Raw genomic sequence first — 23,451 nt, 5'->3', positions numbered from 1 at the left:
TTTGTTCTACATTGGGTCCTAAAACGCCCCCAAGTGTAATTATGCCTTGCCAAAAACTTGCTTTGCGAAGAGTTTGTATTCCATGAGGGGAGAATGCCTCGCGACAAGGTCGATCATGTATATAAATACTAATGCTCTATCCTGCCCATGACCAAAGAGACTTCTTCGCAGAGAAACTCATTTGTGATCACTACATGTAGATCTCGCCAACCGCATCCATATCTTCTCGCATGGCCGCTTCCCAGAATGCCGAGCTTTCGATAAACCGGCGATGCCTGTCAACCACTTTCGTGTTCATCTGTCCGATCTGTGTCGAGTATTCGACCAGTTGATGACGGCAGAGCATCACCCGCGCATCTGATACTTCTCCCCAAATCTCGTCAAATGTTATGGCACACACAAATCGCTTCACACAATGTCCCAGATACTCCGCCCACGCTTCTTGATCACCATATTCTTTAGAGAACTCGCTGAGCCGAAACATGATCTTCCCAGAGAGCCACAGCGGCCAGGCTTCCAAAGTACGCCATTCATTGTCGATAGCATCAGACATGATGTCCTGCAAGAGCCCGTTACAACGACTCACAAAGTCGCTACGAGCCCCCATCGATCGCGCGAGATCAATTTTCATGAGCTTATACTCCATAATCTTCGTCGACTCCGGATTCTCATGTGAGGTGGCGAGTATCTGCATGTTGTCGAGTGCGATCATCATCGACTCCGCTTCTGATGGGTCCGGAGCGCATCCATTAGCCTTCATTGCCTCAATACGCCGTCCGATGCTGTCGACTGTGTCGCGTCCCTTAGATTCCTTGAAGGCATCGGATGCGACTCTGTAGAGTTGTAGCAAGCAGCGCTGGGCTTGGTCGATGTCCTTTTCCGTGAGCTGACGCATCAGACGCACTGTGTTTGCGATCGAACTATTGCCTTTGCCGCACCCCTCCAATAAACCGTGAACGTGAGTGAAATATTCGTTGTGTATCGAACGGTCCTCCTTGAAACCGAAGAGCTTAGAGGGTATTTCAAGAAGCAAGGTCGCGTAAATGGTGATATCGCTTTTCCTGACAAGGTCTTCGAGGGCCCGGAACATGTAGCTCACAGCAGCGAATCCCTTTGTTGTATCGCCAAGAGTGATGCACTCCAACCCCAGGGCCATCTGGAACTCGAGGCCTTTACCGGCAACTGGTAAACGGCCAGCAAGTGTCAGGTAGTTCCATTCTTCCATGGAACTAAGGATGAGTATTTTCATCGAGTGCAACAGCTCTTCATCTAGCCCTCGCCGCCCAACAGTCATCAGCGTATATCCAATATTGATCGGAGCCTGGCGGGGTTTTCGGCATGTCTTCTTCTTGGCCAATTTCAAGTTCTTGTGGTCGCGACGAAGCTGTCGAACAGACTTCGTTTCGTTCTTCCTCCATCCCCATTCCTCTAGTAGTTGTCGCTTGTATTGCCTTTCACTGCGAATAGAGGTCTTAGCTGCTGCTCAGTAACACATTCCTTTAGTGCAGGAGTCGTTGTATTTTACATACGTCGCGTTGAAATTATGCTGTTCACTCATGATTTGCATGGTATCTTTCAATGTGTGGCTTTTGTCCATGTACAATCGCCAGATATCGTCTTTGTAAGCTTCCCATTCTTGCGCAGCCATTGGAGGTCGGCGCAATGAAGCTGTGCTGGCGGGTGATCCCACGAAGGAATTTGATGAGGGGCTCAGAAACGACATGGATTGATGGGAAGTAGGGAAAGGTGAAAAGTTGACGAAATTGGCCACTCCCGTCGAATTGTGCCAGAGTGGTGACCAACAATCAGTCGAAGCAATCGATGAAACGGCTTCCATATCGATCAGGTTCCATGACTGATTTATTCCGTTGTCAAGTCGAGATTGATCCGTCGACAGGCAAAAGCCTCCGGAATCGGAAAGCTCGCCAGGCGGTAAGATGAGGTTTCCGAAATCGGCCAGCGCATTCCAAGATGTGAGCACGAGATCCATTTCCGCTTGGTATTGGGCTGATAATGTCTTGCTGGGAGGTAGAAGGGGAATCAAACCACCCATTTCTACGTCCTCTGTTGCCAGTAGCGCCATGTTGTCTGTGCCTAGTGGTGTCGACAGGAGGGTGCAGGGAAGAATCCTGAGTCAGATCGCGTAGAGTGATCTCGTTCTTCGCAAACCAGTCTGTCAAATATTCAAGACGCAGGAATCATCGAAGATAAATACAAAATATCATGGTACGGGCACTACGTGTCTCTGGCTAGCTTCCACCATTGAAGGCAGATGACCCCAGACATAAAACGCTGTCGATCGCTCAGTGGACCTGGCCATTTCCCCATCAGAAGCACGAGGCATGCATAGGGCAGTTGTCCTTTTTTCTTTTGCAGGTCCTTTTAACTTCTAGCTTCAAATGTCGGTGTTTTTCGAGCTGACCAAGAGCCCATTGGCCGATACAACCAAGGGGTTTCCGTTGCGTTCATCCCGGCGTTAAAAAGCCCGCATTTATTGGCACGGGGTATTTATAACTACATGAACTGAATGGCCCCTGTATTTCAGCTGGGGATGTGTTGTTCCTGCCTGGTGTGCGTCATGCAGTAGTGCTGCGTCGATAGCCGAGAGTTTCGGGCGTCGTTGGTTGCTCAGTATGGGTTGATCACGGAGGGTAGGGCGAAATAGGAGTTGAGTGAAGGTTACACGTCACTACCCTCCCCCACCATTCATATCATCCCTAAAAAGGGCCCAACTTCCGGCTCCTAGGTATTTAAATGCAGGTTACAGTGGTGTCGTACTACCAGCTTCCAAGTCAATGCATGTAATAGTAAGGGCACCGACCCAGTGGTAGGCTTGTCCACGATCCGAAACTTGGGCGACAACACAAGTTCCTACGTGGAGAATTTCTCGTGTCCCTCAAACGTATGGGAGGAAAATTGACTTATCCACCCCACTAATGAAATGGTAGATCCAGGCCATATGCTGTTGCTATCATTAAGTAGGTAGCTACCTGTCTAGGACGACCTGAATGGCAGATCTCGAATAAATAAGTCTGATTTCGTTCATATTTCAGGCATCTGATTTCCCCAGATCATTTGATTTGAGATTTGAAGTGATTTACTTCGTATAACCTCCAGCAGTCCCAAGATTGCCAGATCTTGGGCAGTCTTCATGCGTCCTTGACCCCCCCATCCACGATGAGCTCAAAATCCTGCGACTGCACACATCTCTCACTGACCAGTTTCGAGCCCTTCGAAAATTTTCTGTCAGGTTCTTTTGTCAAGGTAGGGTGAGCAATATCTACAATCCACGGTTACCTATTGAACGCCAAAACGGACTTCACATAGGTATTTTCTGGATCTCGGAAGCTTCACAAGTTGAGAGAAATCTGTCAACAGGAAACTGAGTGGTAATCGTATCAGTAGAGAAAAACGATTTCCAATTTCTGACTCTGCAATTTGAGTCTCCAGCCTTTAACCATAATTCTGTTCATAATCGCAGGTAGAGCCTCATGGCAGTTCTGTGTCACAAAGTCCTTCATGTTATGGCCAACGACTCTTATTTCACAGCCTACAGCGGCCTCACAACTGAAGACTTCACGTCTTGCAGTCCAGGTCACTCCTCAACATTTCTGCCAGATATCTTGACTTCTCCACGGCTAATAGGACGTCGTCGGCTCTTTCAGTCTGTCCCAGAGCTTTGAGAAAGCGAACTAGCTTCATCCGGCCAATCACCAGTTCTGCCAGTTGTCGCGGATCGTCATGCTCCCTGCCGTGTATGAGGTAATCCATCAATCTCACGGATTCCTCCATATGCCAAACTCCTCTCTCGGTAGCACTCAAGTCGATATAAGTCTTGGATAACTCTAGATGTGTCGAAGCCAGCATATTGAGTCTCCAGAAGTTCCAATCGTCTAAAGATGGCGGTTGCAGCGTCTTGAACTTCTCAATGAAGTTTTCACTGTATACCGCTACGCGCTCTGGAGACAGGATTTCTAAATCCCACATTGCTCTCAATCGGAGGTATTCCATCGAGATTGCGTAGTCTGTGCCCATCTCGTGGGTTTCTCGTTCGAGATCCACTAGGTTGTCGTAAGTTTTAAGGATATCTAAGAGATCCGAGTCGTATCGCCCAGACCCTGTGTCTCCGAACGCAAGTGCTCCCTGTCTTGCTTCAACAGTGCTGAGGTCATCCCTTCCCCGAAGCTCTACGTAGAGATCGGCCGAAATATTGCTTACTTGTGCCACGGAATCCCGAATCATACCTTGGTATCCTGTTGCAATATGATACAAGAGTCTTGCCATTCGGGCAATCGGCTGACCCGGTTTTTTGATGTTGAAGAGCTCAGAGAGGTACCGAAGGTACGCCTCCATTTCGTTAAACCGTCTATGAAAGTTGAAGGTGATTGGAATCCACACCAAGAGTTGTCGAAAATTCAGGCACGAATCTTCCTCCGCTAAGAAGTCAATACTGCGAAATGCTTGACGAAGAGCCGCGCCCGCCCGTGACATGTCGCTACCCTCGAGCAGGCGTACAGCCATCTCAAAGTGTCTCCTAACATTCGTAGCCTGTTCATTTGGGAGTCTGTCGAATCTTGACGTACTTCTCCAGACATTGCTTCCCTCCGCGCTTCCATAAATGAGGTCGGAGGTGGCGACGAAGAGTTCCTCCGTCAGTTTCTCAATTTCACATCCGTGGAGCATTAATATGGGAAAATCGGCATGCTTAATCGCCTTGGAGCAGCGGTCGCTTGAATGTACGGCTGTACTTGCGAGAAGGGTGTCCTTCACACGCATGCCGTTCTGTTGTTGCCGATGTGGTCGTTTGCAGGAAGGCTTGCCTTTGCGAGTTTGGATCCATCTCCCGTCGGAACCTTCCTGTTGTGAACTTTTCGTGTTGTACTTTCTCCAGTTCCACTTCGAGAATTGCCTCTTGTACATTCTCTCGCTTTTCCCAAACGTCGTTAGTCTTTTCCCACCAGACCACCCGGATTTGCGATCGTAATTCATCGTCACTTACGTGGCCAGAAACCAGTGTCTTTGTGACATGACTTCCATGGTTTCTTTCAGTGGTAGGTTGTCTTCCACGTAAAGCTTGTGGATGGTCTCCTTATAGACTTCCCAGTCCCTTCCACTCTCTGGTCGGAATAGGCAAGACCGCTCAATGAATAAGGGAAATTTGCGCGATAATTCAATGGGGCCAGGATTTGCTAGGAGGGGTCGAGCTGGCAGCCGCCGACTCAAAGCTGGAGTTGCGCCAGAGGAGATGATCGTCTCGGTGAAGTCGCCAGAGTTATCATCGTGCGGTGATATGTCTGATTCCTTGAACTGGCCGGCATATAGCACAATATTACACATGTTCTTAGGCTTGAATGTTTGATTGTAGTCAATTGGGGCAGTGATAATTGATTGCTTTGTTTCGGGCGAGGAAGATGGGTTCTGAAAAGATGCGTGTGCAAGACAGCGAAGTCAGACTTGTGAAGGAAGGCAGGGCACGACTTCTATGCGAAATTTATGCTAATTTTCCTTTCCCCGAAACATGAAATGTCATTCCCATTTGATCCTTTAGCTCAGAAGATGTCAGATGCCGCCCACTGTCCTAGGGTCGAGACCTCGCGCAGGCTAGGCTGTCAGGCAAGCTAGTTCGCCTGAACCTGCGAGGTCTTTTTAAACATACTGCAACCACGATTGGTCACATCTCTGTGGTAGAAATACAGCCAATGAAGCTTGGCAGGCACGTGGCCGGGTACTTTCGGTGTAATGACGTTGAGTCTGAACAGACGTTGCTTACTTGCATCCATCAACTGAAACCCTCCACATACAAGTTCTCTCAGCTCTTGATGTTGATGCCAAGTTCTTTTACAAAAGTCTTAGTGCTCCATCCATTTAGCTTTGTGTACTTATCGGTGCTAGTCGTTCCATTCAACACATCATAAGCCACAGATCTCAAGTTAGCACAGTCATCCTTGTTCTTAATGCACCCAACAACAGCTTCACCCGCGTTCTTCCCCTCGTAATATGCACCCTGCAAGAACCCAAAATATTGCGGATGGGTGGCTTCGCCAGCAAACCACAAGTTGCCGAGGTTGGCACGGATGTTTTGATGCATCTCCAACGTCAAGGCCGGAGGCCAGTTCGAGTATGACCCGTATGCCCATGGCTCGCGGGTCCAGTTGTGATGGTAGAAGTCAATGGGATCAGGAATCTCCCTTTGAAACATGTCCTTCAGAACGTGCATGATTTGTTTCTTCGTAGTATCAAAGTCCTGAGCCTCCACGGTGTAAGATTGCTGGTCGACGACGGTGACAAAGATGATGCCGGAGCCGTCCACAAAGTCTTTGTGATCCAGTGACTGGAAGTAGGGATAGTAACCTCGCTGTACTGGGTCGGCATACAGAAAGAATTGTGTGCTCTTGTCCCAGAACACGTCTTCTGGCTTGAATTGCATAAAGATCTTCGTGTAAGCACCCATAGTCATTGACTGGATAGCCGTTCGTTTCCAAAGCGGCAGCTCTGGCGAGAAGTTAACCACCTCCTTCTGCAAGACACCCAGCGAAAACGTGCAGATGGCGTAGTCGGCGACGATGCAAGTGCCGTCCCCACTATGCACTGTGACACTGTCGTCAGAGTAGGTAATGTTCTGGACGATAGTCCCAAGCCTCAGCTGGGTTGTCTCGTTTAGGAAGCGCTTCGCTTCTTCCTGGAAGAATGTGGCAAACCCTCGCTCATCGTGCACCAGGTTGTTGTTATCCTTCCAGCGCTTGAACGATGTGTTGGTGTTGACTACGGAGTACTGTTGGGACGTCTTCTCCGGTGGATTAGCATATTCGAAGTCTATGGAAGACCATTCGATAGCTTGTGCCAGCGGGTCACTGCCCGGCTTCCAGCCTGCGATTGCAAGACCGGCACGGGCACTGCGATCTTGCTGATTCTTCAGGATGATTTCGCCAGCGTCGTACTCGTACTTCCTCGTGACATTTACGAACAACTCATCCAACTTGTCAAACTTGTCTGTCCATTCTCCAGGCCATAATTGGCCAGTCTCGTTGAAGGCTGTAACATTGTCGAAGTCAGAAAGCGTGTTTCTCAGGTTGTGCTTCTTAACCAGAGTCAAAATCGGATTTTCCTCTGTTTCACTTTCCGTTCCTTGAACCCTGTTGGTGATGTAAATAGGCTAAAACACCAAAATTATTCTGGAGCTACATACCAGTTCGCACCAAGCTCTACAAAATAGGACTTATTCGTACCCGGCTTCTTTCCAAAGGGTCGGTTGTAAACGCGTCCACCAATCCGATTATTGTACTCAACGATGACAAAGTCTGTGATGGACGCATTTACCAGTGTTTGGGCAGCCGTAATTCCTGCGAGGCCAGCACCGAGAATGGCTACTTGGACCTTGCTGCAGTTCCCCTTAGTTTCTGCAAGAAATTCTTTAGTCGGCGCAGTCTGCGCAACGGGAGCGATAAGGGCAAGTACGCCGACAAAACGCGCAAGTGACAGCATCGTGAAGAGTATCGATCAGCTCTGACGACCTTGCGTTTGAACTAATGAAGGGGATAGCCTAGAGCAATCAAGGCGAACACAGAGCACTCAAGAAGTATCAGGACTTTTATAATTCTGCTTCTCCGAGTCGCTTGCGGCGCCAGAGACGTTTGCCAGGGGGGGCATCTTAGTGAATTCCGACTCACCTCGTGAGTCAGCGGGCGTCTTGTTCCAAAAGAGGCATCGCCAACTTCACGGCTTCGAGCCGTTGGCCTCGAATCCGCCTGGGTCTCACATCATGGGCATTGGGCATGGTTTAGAGAAACAACATTGGTACTTCTCAGTGTTCATGTCTTTACTCGCGAGGTCTGTACTAGACATGTCGTTATGATATGGCATCTTGGCAGTCACTCTGGCCCATGGCTAATGTTCCACCTTCCCTCCTTCAGGTGCGGCCCGAGTCAGATGCGGCTACCGTACATCACGAGTGTGCGACAGATAAATTCACCAAGGTCGTGTATTGACGAATAATAGCGTGAGTCCGCAGCCCTAATCAAGCCGTAATGTTCAGCAAATAACTTTGTTTTCAGTACAAGAGAGAAAATAACTAAGGCATGGGACCAAATAAGACATATCAGCCGCACAAACAAGCGCCACAATGTTGGTCGAGAGACCCCGCGCACGCGGAACTGTTTTCATCATGGTTTCGTCTGAGACACGACTACCTTCAAGTAGACAGTCTAGCTCAGCTTTGGATACTCGTTTCCTACTCCAAATCGTCTCCCAATTTGCTTCTGTCAACATCTTGCCTTGAAACCTACAGCTGCCCAGACCAACAAATCCTCAAGATTCTCATCCTCCTCTGCCAGGACCCCCGGACAGCCTCGTCCCTACCTTACTTCGCAACAGTCCCAGAAGCAACAATGCAGGCAAACCCAACATCCCACCCCTTCCCCTCATACTTCCCCTCCAAATGCTCCCTAATCAACCCCTTCACCTCCTCCAACCCATGCTCCCGCCTCAACTCCTCATTCCACTCCGTGTTCACAATCAATGCAACAACTGGCCCAAACACATCCAACCAGTGCCTCGCGTCCCTCACCCTCACCGTCCCGCTCTCCAAACACGACTTGACGTCCTTGAACCCATTGTCCTGTAGATACCCCTTGACCCAAGCCTCGTCGTACCACCGCCCGACATCGTGAACCTGCGCACGATTCTTCTCCTCGAACGGCGCGTCAAAGGGGAAGGATACGAATGCTGACCTCACGTCCGCGACCCAGCCTATATGGTCGACATGCGGTGTGATACAGCCGAAGACCCCATCGGGCCTGAGGATCCTGACGACGTCTTTGATGGTTTTGTCTGGGCGGGGGATGAGATGTAGACCGAGGCCGATGACTACGTGCGTCAACGAGTTCTCAGCTAACCCAGAGTCCTGCCCCGACAGCACATCAGTAACGGAGAAATTCCCTTGGCCACAATCTCAAAGTTCAATAGGTAATATAGGAAAGATAGCCAAGCTTACCATGGCATCCAAAACCCTCGCACTCGCCCCAACCCACCCCTCCTCCCGAATCCTCCTCTCCACTAACCCAACCATCATAGGCGACCCATCCGCACAAATGACCTCGCTCTTGTCCAACACCTCTCGGGACACAACCTTGACCAACTCCTGCGTAGCCGGACCAGCCCCACAAGCGCTGTCGAGAAAGGCAATAGGCTCCGTCGTGTGCTGGCCCAACCCCATCTGCTTCATAAGCCGCGAATTGAGGGGCACCATCATCGTCCGGCTCATCTCAATCATGGTTTCTTCCCAGTGCGCGCCGATGGTCTTGTCCATGGAGCGGAAGATGGGTGCCATGGGGCCTGCGGACTGGGGGGCGGTGGTGGCTGTCATTATTACGCTGGTATTTGAGTAAGGACAAAGTAAGTCGCCAAGATTCCTGGTGTTAGAAAGACGTGTAAATGCTTGGGGTACCCAGGCACGTAAGAGTGATAAAAAGCCAGGACGGTTTGGGTTGACCTCTGATCGTTCGAACTGAAAGGAAACCTGCCTGCTGATATAGCCTGAAAACTCGGAGATATAAGTCAGCAGGATCTCACTTGGTGTGGTGGGAATCAGACCGGGGAAGTTTCCGATAAGTCGCCGGCAAGCTCAATCTCGCTCAATCTGGCTCAGCCATCGCGACTTGAGTTGACGACTAACACTTCTGATGGACTCGACAATGAAACGTGCGCGTTGGACTATTGCTCATTCAGCTCCAAGGCGCATCAACGTGAGGGCGAGCGGCGAGGGACACACCCATATGTGGACCACATTGCTCCATCTCACCACCAAGCCTCCCACCCGAATTTCTTATGACCATTTTCTCAAATCACATTATCATAGCTGAGCCACAGTCAAAGTCCGGCCTCTCAAGTGCTGGGAAAAGTGTTCATAGAATAACACCAACTAGACATCCAAAGCCTAAGCCTAAGCCTACACCGCCTAACCAGCCGCGCCCCGGCCCAAAACCCCGTCCGCGTCAAATACAAGGTTTCTTTTCGCATCTTCTTTGTACACTTTCCGTGGCTCACTCTGAGAGCCCAAGTCCGTAGTTCAGTCTTTATCTAGTTTTGTGTTTCTTCTCTCCACACGCCTTTGAGAAAACTCCCATCCGCCGCCCCCATCACGCCAATAAAGTTCCAGACATTACAGGAAGCGCAAGCTTCCAGAGGGACCTCTCTCAACAAGGCCATCAACATCTCTCTTCACCGTCCGCAGACGTCTCCGCACTTCTGACAAGTCCATGCCACCCGGGTTCGACCCGTGGCCAGCAGGGGGCAGTGATGCCTCGCATCTGCTGAGCAGGTCCTTAACCCACGCACCAAGGGCACCATCGCCCTTCATCGAGGCAGCTCCACGACGCTTGACCTCGCGTTGCCAAACATCAACAGAGAAAACAATGAGCTCAATGATGCGGTTGCGGTTGTTACCACTGAAGCCATAGTCTTGGGTATCAAAAACGCTCTCGAGAACGCGAGTGACCATGTCATTGGATACACCGAGGCTGAGGAAGAGCTGCACAGGCCAGGTGGGGTCCGCACCGATCTCAGCATCTTGGTGGTATTCAACGGCATACCGACAAATCTCGGGAAGCAGGACGGGCACCGGGAAGATGAAGCTATCCAGAGAAGTACGGTGGGCGATGTTCTGTACCTTGACTGACACAGATTCGTAGGGTGAGGGCAGAACAGGGATGCCGGGACCAGCTTCCTCCATTCGCTCTACAGCCTCCTCGTGGATCTGCTCGATGAGGCTGACCCATGTTTGGGAGATTGTGCTGGGGTTGCGGTAATCGGCGCTGTGGTAGATGAGGAGGCACAGATCATAGTAATTCGCTTGGTCGGCATATTGGTTGAACAGCTGTTAAATATTAGTCTCACTGCAAAGCTGACCGCGACACTGGGGTACTCACGTCTGACAAGCTTATCACCTGACCATCCAACGCTTCCTCAATTTGAGCCTTGCGATCAGGGTCAACGCGGCTGTCGGCCTTGAGCCTCTCCAACAAGTCATCCTGGATGTTGGCAATGTCGAGAAGCTCACTGACTTCGTGGGCCAGAACCTGCTGTTGTTGCCTGCCAACACCTGCCGTAGCAACGCTGGCATTCGCCTTGGCCTTGCTGAGAAGGATAATCCTGTCCTTGATACCAATGGCGAAGTCTGATTGGGCAAGATCATTCTGGACCTGAGCAGCCTCAAAGTACCGCTCGCGTTGGGTATAGAACCTGCAGAGAAGGTCGGCATGGTTCACGTTGCTCCTCGCCAGACTCTGGAGGTATGTGATGACGTGTGGTGATTCGATAGCAAGAATTCTGTCAGTCCACCCCTGCTCGATGTACCACTCGTAAAGGTCGAAGTGGAAGACCTCGTCGTCCGAGTCGTTCACTACGCTATAGGCCTCGAGGCGTTTAGTGCCCATCAAAGTCAGTCTACCGTCGATCGTCTCCGGTTCCCTGCTTGACGCGGCATCCAGGTGTTGAAGAGCCTCGTGAATTAGTTCGTAGCATTTCCTACGCTCCGAGAAGGCGTTAGCCCGAGGGTCGTTAGCGGGCTTGCCATCATGGACCCATGACAGAGCGGTGTTGCCTCTATCCTTCTCACGGGCAACAGTGAGGCAGAGCTGGATTGCACCGGCGTAGTACTTCAGGTCGATGTACTGCGAGACGGCGTTATGTAGGTTGGCAAATGAAAGAGCACCGGCGACGCGCTCAAAGAGCCTCAAACTCTCATGCAGAAGCGCGCGAGACTGGTTGCTGTTGGACGGCTGCTCAGACGCTCTCTTCAACTGCTCCTGAGCCTTGAAGATGACAACATCATCGGGGCTGCAGAAACTGCCACAGCGTCTCCGAAGAGCATCCGCGACAGTCTCGACGTTGGAACCGCTCTCAATGTTGCGATTGACGATGGACTTGACCAACAGCTTGGCAAGATCCTTGCCTGAAGACTGTGAGAATAGGCTCTCGTATGTGAGATTTTTCAGTCCTTGCTGCGCCGTCGCATCCAGTCTCGTGAAGATGTCACTGACACGCTCGTCAAAGAGCATCAAGACGAACGAGATGCCCTCGGAGATGCTCTCCATCAGTTTCTGAAGTGCATGCAGGGCTTGGTGCTCTGCCTGGAGGGCGACTTCCTCTTGCTTGCTGGCCACTCTTTGAAGATCGGAAGGACCTGACAGGCCCTGAATAAAACTCTTGTTTGCATCAAGGAATCTCCGGAGACGCTCCAGCTGCTCCTGAGTGGAGTGAAGCTTTGCGATGGGTACCATGGATTGAATCGCAACGCCGCCGGTAGGGCTGGCAGCAAGAGCGACCACGTGGTTCTTCCACAATGTGCGAATGAGGCGGGTGAGATAAACACTGAGAGCATCGTGCCTCGGGGACAGGCGAACGGAGGTTGTGTTGAGAGGGGTACCATCGGCCTCCGTGATTGAGGGCTGGCCACCGTAGTCGACGAATACAGTCCTTGCGCGGTCTTCTGTGGCCTGATCGATTGCGCGCGTTGCGCCGGGCCTAGCATCACCGCCATGACCGCAAGCTACAGCAAGAGCGCAGGAGATGGTTTCCACGCGGCCATACCGAGAAATGAACTTCCGGGTCTCCAGCTCCAGACCTTCGTCTCCCACTGCACCACGAATGGCAGCAGCGAAAGTATCTACCAACCGGCGGCGGCGGATGATGTGAACACCAGTATTGGTCAGCACGGCAAACTCGGTGGCCGGCTGATCGAACTGAACCGCAAGCTCGTTTCCAAAGCCAACGGGTTGGTTTGCTGCGGCAAACGGCTTGGTCACCAAACCGACATCTTCGGCTCTGCTTCCAATATCGATCCAGTTTCCGTGCTCGTAGTACTTGAGCGCAGCTGAAGACGAGTTGGCCTTGATTCGGCCAGTCTCGGGAGCAGAAACGAAGAGGAGATCGATGTTCGGATCGTTGTCCTTAACGACGAAATCCAAAAAGTATCCTGGCGCGAATCGAGCTCCAAGCCTACTTAACTCCAGGGCCTTTGAGCCAAGATCGATAACCGCATCACCAGCGCTGTTAGTGCCGGATCGTCCAGGCTTGTCCGACGGGGGGAACTTGATGAACTGGACCTGCATGCTCTGAGGGGGCGTGTTTGAAGAGACGCCACCAATCATGTACGAAGCAGAGCTCGTCGCGCTAAGGAACAGACGGCAGCCAGTATTGGTAAGAGCCATAAGGTGCAGCTTCGACGCCTCTCGTGATGGAATGGCGCTGATGGCAACAAAGGCAGTTCGGTCGTTGAGGAGAGGGGACTGAGTAATCATGTGGGTGATGTCGCGTAGACAGGCGTTGCGCTCCTTTTCGATGACCTTGGTGAGCTTGTTAGGCCCGTCCATGTGGTATGTACGAATGGTGGATCTTGTCGAAAGTGTGTAGACGAGCTTCCGGGAATCGTCAATCACAATGCTCTGAAGGCCTTCCGGAGACTTTTGTGCCCAGAACCCACTCTGGAGAGTGACGACTGAAGACCAGCCTGGGTTGGTGTGGTTGATCTTGCCGCATCTGTTTGAAAACCACTTCTCCTCCTGCTGGTAGTAAAGCTCGTGGATATCGGTGTCGTTACTGCCTCCAAAGAAGATGCGGCCGTCCGCAGTGCCAGCGATAACTCTGACATCGGTGCCTCGGAGAGGGAGGTTAAGCTTGGTGCTATAAAGCGAAACGGTCTTGGTCCCCGATGGCGTGGTTTCAGCAGAAAGACCGAGGAGAATCATCTCAGACGACGTCGCAACAACTAGAATGTGCGTAATGGTGTTGACAAAAATGCCAGGCTTGGGTGCAACGAGAGCAACGGCGTGAATCGTGTGCGGTTGGTCCTCGAAACCAATAAGTTCGGGATCTGGGTGGGTGTAGTCCCATAGGAATAGTGAGTTGTCGATGACCACCCAGGCATGGTTGATCTCGGCGAACAAGCCCATCAACGTCTGGAGCTGGCCGGTATTGTAGTGGCTGAAAACCTGGTTCGGGATCGGGTACATCTGGGTCTTGTGGAAGGGCGCCCAGGGCGAGTCGAGCGTGTTGAAGTCATAGTCTGACGATGCTCCTGCTATGTGGATGTCAGTAGCCGTCGCGCGAAAGGTTAGATAAAGGCAAGAGCAGTGAACTTACGCCTGCAGTAGGAATCGAGCTCGGGGTAGTTCTCGTCGGACTGGAGGAACTGGTTGACCGCTTGAGCTGCTCTCGTGACGGGCGGGAGGTTTTGCTGGGGAGCCGGAGCAGATGAGGTCGACACCAATCCTCCACTTGTGCTGGTTGATGCAACCGTCGCGGGTGCCAAATTTGATCCTGCCACCAGCGCGCCACTGTTGCTTGAAGGTGCTTCGCCCTCCGCAAAGAGTCGTCGTCTAACCGGCTCGTTGTCGTTGGCGAATCTGGAGGCTGCGGGCGTGTTGAGGAAGGCGCCTGGCACCGGCCGCATCGGCGTCATCTGGGGGTAGGACATGTTGTCGTCGAGTAGTTCGATCGATCGGGGTAGTGAAAGGCGGGCAAACGCGTCGCAAACTGGCGGCCAGTGAAGGCGGTTTGGAGTCGCGCTACCGAATCATCAACAGGTGATGGCAGGTGTGATCCTGTCAATTGGAGGATTCGAGAAGTGGAAAATATTCTTCTAGGGGTGTGCGATGCGGAGCCTTGCGCAGCTCGTGCCGGACAAAGGGAATGAAAAGAATTGGAGCTTCGATGGCTCGGTGTGGAAAGGTGAAGGTAATTCGAGCGAGGGCAGTACAACGCATCAGTAAACAATTTCTGGAGGAGCTCAAGAGGCTGGGGCCGCCAAACGCTTGGAATTTTCGCGCCTGGAGCCGCGCTAAGCCACATTGGGACACAAGGCTGACCCTGACGTTTGCACCACTCGAAGCTTGCGCTTGCAGTAGCTCTGCGAGCTTTGGGTACTAAACTCAGGTACCTTACTTTGGTTGATTTAAATCTCCTTCATCTCGAACGGGTTCTCTCTCTCTCATATTAAGTACTCGCTTTTTTATTCTAGTCCATTCGAAACCGTGACCCGAGCCGTGATCCCTACATACCTCATGCAAATGGCCACTACACCCTGAGCCCAAGCCACTGTTATTCACCTCTCATCTACATGTTCTTTCTTCATCCATGCTTCATATCTCACAAGAGATCACAATGAAACTTCTTTAGGCGCTTCGTTTCGCCCATATATCGGCACGGCACTTCGGCCAGCTTTAAAAGCAATAGCGTGTTAGACTGCGCGACTCATCGACCACAACAGATGATACTTTCTGCTCCATTTACTGCTTCTTGGCCTCGCGAGCCGCCTTCCTAAGAGCACGGTTGCGAATGTCAACGTGCATCTTCAGGTTGAACCAAAGGGCCAGGTGGTGGGCGGCACCAATGGTGCTCTCAACAGCCCACAGCATAAGAGCGTGCGTCCACCAAGGAGTGTAGGTGTAGGCGAAGTTCTGGTAGCTGCCAGAGCCAATCTTGCTGAGAGTGGCACGGACGAAGTTCTTGGGTGTCGGGATCATGGCGCTTGAGCGGCGGACCTTGCTCATAGCGGTGGTAATGAGGTAGCTGAGAACGAGCTCGACGTCGATGCCTTGCGGCTTCAGCTCAGCCGCGAGAGAACTGCTCCAGTGCTGTAGGAAGGCCTTGCTGCCAGAGTAGGTGGCCAAGTAAGGGGTAGGCATCCAGCCGGCAAAGGAGCCCATGGTGAGAATGAGACCGCGCTTGCGCTGCTGCATGATGGGGGCGACGACCTGGGTGGTCTTCAAGGTACCGAGGCAGTTGATGGCGACGATGTTCTGGAGCTCGCTGCGGGCGGTCTCGAGGAAGGGGACGGGGATGCTGTGGCTCTGGCCGACGTTATTGATGAGAACACCGACGTCGAGGCCGTTGACAAGCTGGGCGAGTCTGTCGTAATCGTTGTTGTCGTCGCGGGAGAAGTCCATGGCGAGGATCTTGACCTGGATCTTGCCATCGAACTTGGCCTCGAGCTCGTGGGCGAGGGTCTCGAGCTTGGACTGGGTTCGGGAGACGAGGACGAGGTTGAAGCCCTTACTGGCGAGCTGGTAGGCGAACTCCTTGCCGAGACCGTCTGATGCACCGGTCACGACAGCCCAGGTGCCAGGCTTGCCATACTTGCGAAGCTGTGCGACTTCGTTGTCAGTGTTTGGACATCAATGATAGGTGGGCGAGATGCTCGGGAGCACATACGCTGGTGCCACTAAGCAAAAAGACACCAAGGACGAACTTGACATAGCTCAGAGCCTTGGAGGTAAGGAAGAGAGCGCCAATACCAGCTAGCAAAAGCTGGACAGGTTGCGGCACATAGGCCAGTTGATCGGCGATTCCGCCCATTGTGATGAGTCCTCACTGATCTCGCTGAATGAAATCGAGAATTTGCTGTTTGCTGAAAGGAGGGGAAGAAGCTTTCCAGATCCTCCGTGGAATTCGCACAGCAGCACAGACAAAATGTTGGGATGGGCGAATGGTGGAAAATGCACTTCCAAAATCGCATCAGCCACACCTCGGCACCTCCCTCATTTGTTGAACCTACGCCAAGCTGCCGGAGAGCTTTGGCCAGCTTTGATGAGCCAAAGTCAAGCCACAATGCGATAGCTCCAGCCACAAAACATTCTCTCCATCTTTTTCTTTTTCTTTTTTTCTTTTTTGGATTCAATCCGAATACGAAGGACCAGAAGCTTGGGGCAACTTAACGCTGAGCTAAGGAGATGCTGGTGTGATTGTCCACTCTTTTCCTCTGCGACTCAATTTCCCTCCTTTCTAAGTCTACACCACTCAGCGCCAATTGAGCTTCACGGGATTTGAATACAGCAATAATGGTGTCTCTCACGGATTTGCTTCCCCCAGCAAAGGGTATCTTACCCTACTACATGCTCCTGGTAAGGTTTTCAAGAACGAACTGAACCCCCACCAGAAGCATGTCACTAACCAGCAATACACTCTCAGCTCTCTCTCATCTCCATCGGAAACTCGGCGCAGAACCTCCTGACTCTCCACTACTCTCGCCGCCTTTACGACGGTAAATACGTTCGCAACACGAAGCTCGCCCCCAAGTCCGACAAGTTCAACCCGGAGGACTCGGTCAACAAGTACATCCCCGCCCCCGCCGGCGCGACGGACGTTGTGGATCAGGCGACACCTCTCGCTGCGCGCTGCTTCGGCACCTGGACGTTCCTCACGAGCATCGTCCGTCTTTATGCCGCGTACCATCTGCACCACGCCCACATGTACGACCTGGCCATCTGGACCTACGTTGTTGCGTTGGGTCACTTTGCCAGCGAGTTGTTCGTCTTCAAGAGCATGACATTTGGTCTGCCGCAATACTTCCCCTTCACCCTGGCCACCACTGCCTTGATTTGGATGCCATTGGTGCGCGACTTTTACGTTACTAGCCCGTAAAGGGTTGGTATTGTTGAAAAGTAGCCTGCGGAAGCCGCTAGAGACGATAACCTGATACCACATGAAGGCATCCTGTGATCTCAGCTTCTGCGCAGAAATGGGACTTTAGGATCTTTTCAGTTAAATCACGAAGTGACGAGGATAGATAAAGCTTAGAAATGTTGTAATTACGAAGATGGTACTATTCATGGTATGGTCTTTTGTCTGGTTCACTAAATGGTCTTGCGGTACAGCTCACCGCCGGTGCCCCTAAGTCGAGCGGCGGCCTGCTCCGGTGTGATGTCACGCTGAGGCTCAGCCATCAGCTCGTACCCGACAAGGAACTTGCGGACGGTGGCTGATCGAAGCAGAGGGGGGTAAAAGTGCATGTGGAGGTAGCTGTTCTCGGCCTCTTCTTCGGTGGCATCGAGAGGTGCTTGGTGGATCCCAGAGCCTATCGAGTCGTCAGTGACATCTTCAATATTGCCCTTCACAAGCTGAACTTACTGTAAGGGAAGTGTGTCTCAAAGAGGTTGTCGTATCTCCTGGCAACCTCCTGAATGGCCTCGGCAAACTGCAACCTCTCCTCAGCGGACAGGTCGACCAGCGCGCGAACGTGTCTCTTGGGAAGAATCAAGACCTCAAAAGGCCAGACACCCCACCAGGGAACAACGACGAGGAAGTGCTCATTCTCAAACACCGTGCGCTCCTTCTTCTCAATCTCGACCTTGACGTAGTCCGCCAATAGATGCCTTCCAGCGTGCTGATCACGGTACTTGCCCATCTGCACCAGCTCGGTACCCGGCTCCTCAGGCATGGTCGACGTCGTCCAGATCTGGCAATGCGGGTGCGGGTTCGAGCAGCCCATAGCGGCGCCCTTGTTCTCAAAGATTTGCATGTAGCGCAGGTGGTGCTTGGGTTGGGGCACGGTGCTCGCGGGCGTCGCGGGGGGCAGCTCGAGGGCGGCGGCGACCTTGGACAGCGGGTTGGAGGGGGAGAGGTGAGAGGCGTAGATTTGGGTCCAGACGTCGATGACGGGGGCAATCTCTGCGGTCGTCATGTCGGCGAGCGTGACGTGGTGCTTCTCGGAGAAGGTGAGCACGTAGCATTTGCCCGTGGCCGCTTCCGCACGCAACAGGGACGAGGCGAGGTCTGCTCGAGTTGCAATGTCAGGGTTCGGTTCGCTTGAAGCCTGTGAATGGGTGCATGTTGCATACCATCGCTTTCTGTCTCTGGGTGGTACTCAGCCTGCTCCTCCTTGACGGCGCTGTAGTCGTTGACAAAGACGAAGGTGTTCTTGTAGTCGGGGTTGGAGTCACCAGCCGCTCTAGGGTTTCGAGGGCAGAGGTAGCACTTTATCTAGTCAGCTCATGCCTGTTGACTCTATGCGACTCGATGAGAACATGCCTTTGGGTCGTATTCAGGAAGCGTCGTCGTAGACGGTCCCTCCTGCTGGCCTCTGTCCACCTCAGCGCATGTCGCATTGTAAGTCAGGTTTAGCGCATTCTTACTGCCAGGGACGCTTGGTTCGGTGAGGGGACACCAGTAGCCATGTGCCCTTCAACGGGTTGTACCGTCTGTGGGAGATGTCGTCGAGGATCTTCTCAGGCATGGTGATGCTTCGCCTCTCCACGCTGTGGAACGTATAAATGAAGGCGGGGAAGCTTTGCGACAACAAGTAACAAATCTGAGTACTGCCGCGAGACCCAGAGCAGGAAGTGAAAGGGCCGAGAAAAAAAAGAGCCTCGAGTTTATTTAAACAATCTTGCTATTGTTCAGACTAACTTAGTACGGACGAGAGAGAAAAGTCCAGCCCTCGGCCGCGACCTGCCGAATGACAGTCAGGCTAGGTATTAATAAGGAGGTGTAGAGCTGCCACAAAACAGCTCATCAAAAGTGACGGTCGTATCCCTGCCTCGAGAGGTTTCGCGCCCATGCCTGTCGGGTTTGTTGGAGAAAAGGAGGGGACCGCGAAGACTGCCCCGCGAACCCCACCATCGCAAAGCGCACCATTGTCGTGCGCCCATCGGTGCCATCTTATCCGCAGTAAGCAGCGGCGGGAAAGCGGCGGAAAGCTCGAACCTGCCTCGGCAGAGACGTCATTGTGGGACACTGCATTGAGAAAGGGAAGACTTCGGTAAGCCAGAAGGGCAATTCTTCTCCTCAAGGCTTTGTTATTGCATGTCGAATGAATATGCTGGAACTCATCTCACACCACGAGCGAGAGTTGGTCGAAGAGAAGCTGGTATTGTGGAAAGGGCTACTGTACTTCGTACATGCCAAAAAGTGGTGTGCATGTCAAGAGACAGTCCGGGCATTGGTCCGTCGACCGAACCAAATGGCGGGGATGACGGAGCCGTCCAGCCCGAAAACAGCAATGCCCGGGGCATCGTGGCTTGAGTCCAGAGTGTATTATGTAAGACGCTATCGGATATTTGTTTGCGGTGAGTGTGGCTTGATCCCTACTGCGGCTGAAGTGTCATAGGTCAGCAAGGCGATGACTGTCGGAGGCCCGAGCGCCGGATAGACTTCGGGAGAACCATCGCTCCAGGTTCCGCCATCGATCTCCGGATTCAATTCGATTGGAGCCTGGCTGTGTTTCGACGGCTCACCTTGGAAATCAATCCTCGTCAACACGCGCGCGTCTCGTCATCCGGAATCCATCGATATCATCGTCAAACCTCACATCCACATCGAGAACCACGTACCAGTCACATCGCATCACTTATCGCTTCCCGTAGTCCCATCATATGCCTTCTACTGCATCATAATAACTCTCCCGTCGTCGGATCAGCCTGAACAGGGGCTGGCCTCCACGTCCCCACCGCAGCCCTGGACGAAATGGGCGTTATCAGAAAGAAGACCGTCACAAGGGGTGGCGAGGGCGGTGTCAAATATCATTGCGACATTTGCTCTGTAGACATCACCTCGACGGTATGTGTTTTGTTGACTTTATTACTTTTGATGATGATGTGCCCCGCGTCTGCGCCCCGGCGCATACCCAAATGTCCCGCCCTCCACACCTTGCGCATCGCGCTAACAAACATCTGTCGTAAATGCAGGTCCGAATCAGATGCGCGCACTCTGCCTGCAACGACTACGATCTCTGCGTCCAATGCTTCTCCCAGGGAAAGTCCAGTTCAAACCATAAACCCGAATCACATCCATACCGTGTCATCGAACAAAATTCTTTCCCAATCTTCGACCGAGATTGGGGTGCCGACGAAGAACTGCTGCTACTAGAAGGAGCGGAAATCTACGGCTTGGGGTCATGGGCCGACATTGCCGACCATATTGGTGGCTTCCGCCACAAGGATGAGGTGCGAGATCACTACTACAAAGCCTACGTCGAATCTCCTCGTTTCCCGTTGCCGAAACGATGCAGTCCACACGATATGGACCTCGCGAACGAAATCTCTCGCGAAGACTTTCAAGCGAAGAAGAAGCGAAGGATAGAGGAGCGGAAGGAAGCCGCCAAGAACGCACCTACGCTGCAGCCCAAGACGAAGCCCACAGCCTCTGTACCGTCATGTCACGAGATTCAAGGATACATGCCAGGTCGCTTGGAGTTCGAGACCGAATACGCAAACGAAGCCGAAGAAGCTGTACAGCTCATGCAGTTTGATCCGGGCGATGGTCTCAACCCTAGGACAGGCGAGTTGGAGCCCGAGATGGAGCTCAAGTTGACAGTGATGGACATCTACAATTGCCGTCTCACGCAGCGTGTGGACAGGAAAAAGGTTGTGTTTGAGCACAACCTGCTGGAATACCGCGAAAACACCAAGGTCGAGAAGAAGAGGAGTAAGGAAGAGAGGGACTTACTGAACAAGGCCAAACCTTTCGCTCGGATGATGAACCACGATGACTTCGAAAGCTTGTGTCAGGGTCTCATTGACGAGTTGAACTTGAGGCAAGCTATTTCGCAGCTACAAGAATGGCGAGGTGTGCGGATCGGAGATTTACGCAGTGGTGAAAAGTACGAGACAGAAAAGTCACAACGAGCGCAAAAGGCGGTGCCTATGGGATCCATGGATAGAGACCGCTTGGCCTCGGCACAGCGGTCTAAGGCTGCTGCTGTACCAGATCCCCCAAGCGGCGCCGCCTTGCTCGTGGCCCCCGAATTGCCAATTCGGTCCGCGCCAGCTCCTGATGGTACTAATGGTACCATTCCTCCCAAGGAAGAGAGCAAACCCCAGACCAATGGCGCTGTCAACGGAGCAGCCGCCAATGGCACCGTCATTGTCGCCAACGGCACGGGCCCATCTGGCCCTGTTACACGGCAGAAATACATGGCCGCGCCGCTACCCGGTGTCACCCCGATTCAGCTCACGCAAGACGGCGCGCCAGACTTGCATCTCCTCACGCCGGAGGAAGCCAAGCTCTGCGAAGTGGTGCGGCTGCAGCCCAAGCCCTACCTAATGATCAAGGAGCAGATTCTAAAGGAGGCATTGAAGAGCAATGGGACTCTCAAAAAGAAACAGGCCAAGGAGATATGCAGGCTAGACACTCAGAAGGGCGGCCGCATATTCGACTTCTTCATCAATGCTGGCTGGGTTGGCCGGGCGTAGGATGATTCGGACGGTTCAGATGTACCTATAGGTTCTACGCACAGTGTGTGACTTGCATTCGACTTTGAGCTTCGGCGTTTCCGTCAAAAAGGGCGAGGGGGGTACTGGTTTCTGGGAGTAGCGGTTTAACATCTCCAAGGTAGTTCAAAGTGTACCAAGATACCAAATTCAAAATGGCAACAACTTGCTCAGTTTCTCCGCGCGGCATTATGAGATGTTATATCGCCACACATGTTATTGATATATACGATTTTCCTCTTGCTTAGCATTACAATCTACTCGGTCTGAGACTTAGAGGTGCGTTTACGGGATAAGGCACGTTCACATTTTCTGTAACAGGGACAATCCCTCCAACAAGCTGGGCGGTTAAGGACCAGTAACGTACTCGCTGAGGCCTCAGCTTCTTCGCCGCCAAGGCGGCTGGCATGATGTTCCCGGCAACGGATGGTTTTCTCCTGTGTCTCTTCGAAGCTGGCTTTCCATCGAAGGCCTCTCTTTCGTCACTGTCTTGAACGAGGTCGATGGACCGGTCACCTTTTTTGTCGGTGGTTTGATCAGCTGGATGCCGAAGTCATAAGCTGGTCGGGTCTGCGCAAATGGTTTTCCAGAGATCTCCTGCAGAGAAAGTGAAGTAAAGCGCGGGATTTCCAAGCTCCTCCGGCGGCTTTTTGGACGCTCAAGCTGACGCGCGGGTCATTATCTGAGTAATATGTGCTTCTTTTTGACATTTCTCAGGCGGTGGGGTTCCCAGGAACCTGTAAGAAAATGGGAGACGTCACGGCCGAGAAGAAGCTTGGGAGAGGAGTGTAAAGTGAAGACAGTAGGCGATGAAGATTGTAATTCGGGGTAAAGCGTGGTTTTCATGGAAATGTCCCGCATATACAATATCGTGGATTTCGGCGCGTTTCTTACGTGTTTGCCGTAGATAACACAGAGACATTCCTGGCGGTTAGCCGTCTCGATGCTTTGTTTGTGTCTAGTGTTGGAACTTCGAACAGCGCATTAACATCTGCGAATACTCAACGACCGGCGAAGGGTACGCGGAACCGAGGGCTATACCTTATGGCTGCCTCGAACGCCATCGATTACACAAACGCCCCCATGTCAGCGCACCCAATTCTGCAGCGAGGAGACGAGAAATTAGTAATAAGGAATCACACCCTGGGAGATGACCAGAAATTCTTGGAGGATTTAATTAGCAAATGAGAGTCAAAGTGATAAAAATGAGCAACGGCTGTTGATGAAGTTACGACGGATTGGCTGAGTATCTCACTCTTGAGGATACACGGCCCAAAGAGACAAACAGCACGATCACATTGCAGACTGGGCTCCCATCGCCCTTGATGAGACCAAACACGCGAATCCGACGCGTCAACTACAAATTGAGGTGTAGTTGGCTGAATACGCCAAGCTGAAGGATATGCTAGGCAACACGCCCTATGTTCATGATAGAAACCTTGCTATTGATGGGATAGTGCCTGTCTTCGAG

At 52.3% G+C, this 23,451-nt stretch overlaps 8 protein-coding genes across 8 annotated transcripts; 2 read left to right on the top strand and 6 right to left on the bottom strand.

The window, feature by feature from the left end:
* Positions 1–190: 190 nt before the first annotated feature.
* On the bottom strand, positions 191–2,083 carry CABS01_10354 (uncharacterized protein; the record flags this gene model as incomplete). Its single annotated transcript, XM_060543710.1, has 2 exons — positions 191–1,457; positions 1,530–2,083. The coding sequence occupies 2 exons, from the start codon at positions 2,081–2,083 to the stop codon at positions 191–193; spliced, it is 1,821 nt and encodes a 606-aa protein (XP_060399392.1).
* A 3,726-nt stretch (positions 2,084–5,809) lies between these two features.
* On the bottom strand, positions 5,810–7,482 carry CABS01_10353 (N1-acetylpolyamine oxidase; the record flags this gene model as incomplete). The annotated part of the gene is made up of 2 exons (XM_060543709.1): positions 5,810–7,133; positions 7,187–7,482. 2 exons carry the CDS (start codon positions 7,480–7,482, stop codon positions 5,810–5,812), a joined length of 1,620 nt encoding a protein of 539 aa, XP_060399391.1.
* An 874-nt stretch (positions 7,483–8,356) lies between these two features.
* On the bottom strand, positions 8,357–9,361 carry CABS01_10352 (methyltransferase domain-containing protein; the record flags this gene model as incomplete). Its single annotated transcript, XM_060543708.1, has 2 exons — positions 8,357–8,899; positions 8,990–9,361. The coding sequence occupies 2 exons, from the start codon at positions 9,359–9,361 to the stop codon at positions 8,357–8,359; spliced, it is 915 nt and encodes a 304-aa protein (XP_060399390.1).
* Positions 9,362–10,156: 795 nt separating this feature from the next.
* On the bottom strand, positions 10,157–14,470 carry CABS01_10351 (non-repetitive/WGA-negative nucleoporin; the record flags this gene model as incomplete). Its single annotated transcript, XM_060543707.1, has 3 exons — positions 10,157–10,870; positions 10,923–14,074; positions 14,137–14,470. The coding sequence occupies 3 exons, from the start codon at positions 14,468–14,470 to the stop codon at positions 10,157–10,159; spliced, it is 4,200 nt and encodes a 1,399-aa protein (XP_060399389.1).
* An 811-nt stretch (positions 14,471–15,281) lies between these two features.
* CABS01_10350 (3-ketoacyl-CoA reductase) lies at positions 15,282–16,350 on the bottom strand (the record flags this gene model as incomplete). The annotated part of the gene is made up of 2 exons (XM_060543706.1): positions 15,282–16,139; positions 16,207–16,350. The coding sequence occupies 2 exons, from the start codon at positions 16,348–16,350 to the stop codon at positions 15,282–15,284; spliced, it is 1,002 nt and encodes a 333-aa protein (XP_060399388.1).
* Positions 16,351–16,832: 482 nt separating this feature from the next.
* On the top strand, positions 16,833–17,415 carry CABS01_10349 (Erg28 like protein; the record flags this gene model as incomplete). Its single annotated transcript, XM_060543705.1, has 2 exons — positions 16,833–16,895; positions 16,963–17,415. 2 exons carry the CDS (start codon positions 16,833–16,835, stop codon positions 17,413–17,415), a joined length of 516 nt encoding a protein of 171 aa, XP_060399387.1.
* Positions 17,416–17,627: 212 nt separating this feature from the next.
* Positions 17,628–19,006, bottom strand: CABS01_10348 (galactose-1-phosphate uridylyltransferase; the record flags this gene model as incomplete). Its single annotated transcript, XM_060543704.1, has 4 exons — positions 17,628–17,848; positions 17,902–18,546; positions 18,612–18,721; positions 18,906–19,006. The coding sequence occupies 4 exons, from the start codon at positions 19,004–19,006 to the stop codon at positions 17,628–17,630; spliced, it is 1,077 nt and encodes a 358-aa protein (XP_060399386.1).
* A 1,229-nt stretch (positions 19,007–20,235) lies between these two features.
* Positions 20,236–21,962, top strand: CABS01_10347 (uncharacterized protein; the record flags this gene model as incomplete). Its single annotated transcript, XM_060543703.1, has 2 exons — positions 20,236–20,328; positions 20,457–21,962. 2 exons carry the CDS (start codon positions 20,236–20,238, stop codon positions 21,960–21,962), a joined length of 1,599 nt encoding a protein of 532 aa, XP_060399385.1.
* Between the last annotated feature and the right edge of the window lie 1,489 nt (positions 21,963–23,451).

Source organism: Colletotrichum abscissum, assembly GCF_030869225.1.
Source record: "Colletotrichum abscissum strain IMI 504890 chromosome Unknown Scaffold_26.1, whole genome shotgun sequence".
In the NCBI taxonomy this organism is placed as follows: Eukaryota; Fungi; Ascomycota; class Sordariomycetes; order Glomerellales; family Glomerellaceae; genus Colletotrichum; species Colletotrichum abscissum.
This window is presented reverse-complemented; position numbering and strand designations above follow the sequence as displayed.